The following is a 620-nucleotide window of genomic DNA, read 5'->3' as shown; positions in this document are numbered from 1 at the left end:
ATGTCCACGCCACCAGCTCCTGTTCCGCCGGCCGGGTCCTCCTCTCCAGCGCCAGACGCATCCCACTCATTTCTGGTGCCGCCAGGATCGTCGTCGGCCGCGGCAACCGGGCCGTCCACCGCACTGGCTTCCAGCCCTCCTGGTCTTTCTAGTGCCAGTGCGCCGGCCGTGGAGTCGTTGTGCGCGTCGTTGACTCGGTCGGCCTCGGAGTGCGCCTTGTTGTCGGCCAGCCTGGACAGTGCTCGGGCGGCCGTCCAATCCACCCTGGTCACTCTCCGTGCCGTCCACGAATTTGTCTCGGCCAAAGAGGCCGCCGAGAAGCTCCTGGCCCGAGTGCAGGCCGACCTGGTGGAGCGCGAGACCGACCTGGTCGTCGAGCGCAACTCCCGTGTTGCGGCAGAGGCGTACGTGGCCGCCCTCCGGGACCAGCTGGACAGTGAGACTCGTCGCGCGGCGGAGACCATTGGTCAACTGCGTGGCGAGTTGGCGGTTGTCAGCAACGAAGTCGTGGGGTGGTCTAAGCGTTTCCAGACTGTCGACGCGACGGAGGCCTCCCTTCGGGCATTCATCGCGTCTCTGAAGGACCAGTTGGAGACCCAGAGTCAGCAAGCGGCGTCCCT

The 620-nt window shown here is 66.5% G+C and overlaps 1 protein-coding gene across 1 annotated transcript; it reads left to right on the top strand.

Annotated features, from left to right (window-relative positions):
• H257_14331 (hypothetical protein) lies at positions 1-580 on the top strand (the record flags this gene model as incomplete). The annotated part of the gene is made up of 2 exons (XM_009842095.1): positions 1-482; positions 532-580. The coding sequence occupies 2 exons, from the start codon at positions 1-3 to the stop codon at positions 578-580; spliced, it is 531 nt and encodes a 176-aa protein (XP_009840397.1).
• Between the last annotated feature and the right edge of the window lie 40 nt (positions 581-620).

Source organism: Aphanomyces astaci (genome assembly GCF_000520075.1).
Source record: "Aphanomyces astaci strain APO3 unplaced genomic scaffold supercont1.56, whole genome shotgun sequence".
Lineage (NCBI taxonomy): Eukaryota > Oomycota > Saprolegniomycetes > Saprolegniales > Verrucalvaceae > Aphanomyces > Aphanomyces astaci.
This window is presented reverse-complemented; position numbering and strand designations above follow the sequence as displayed.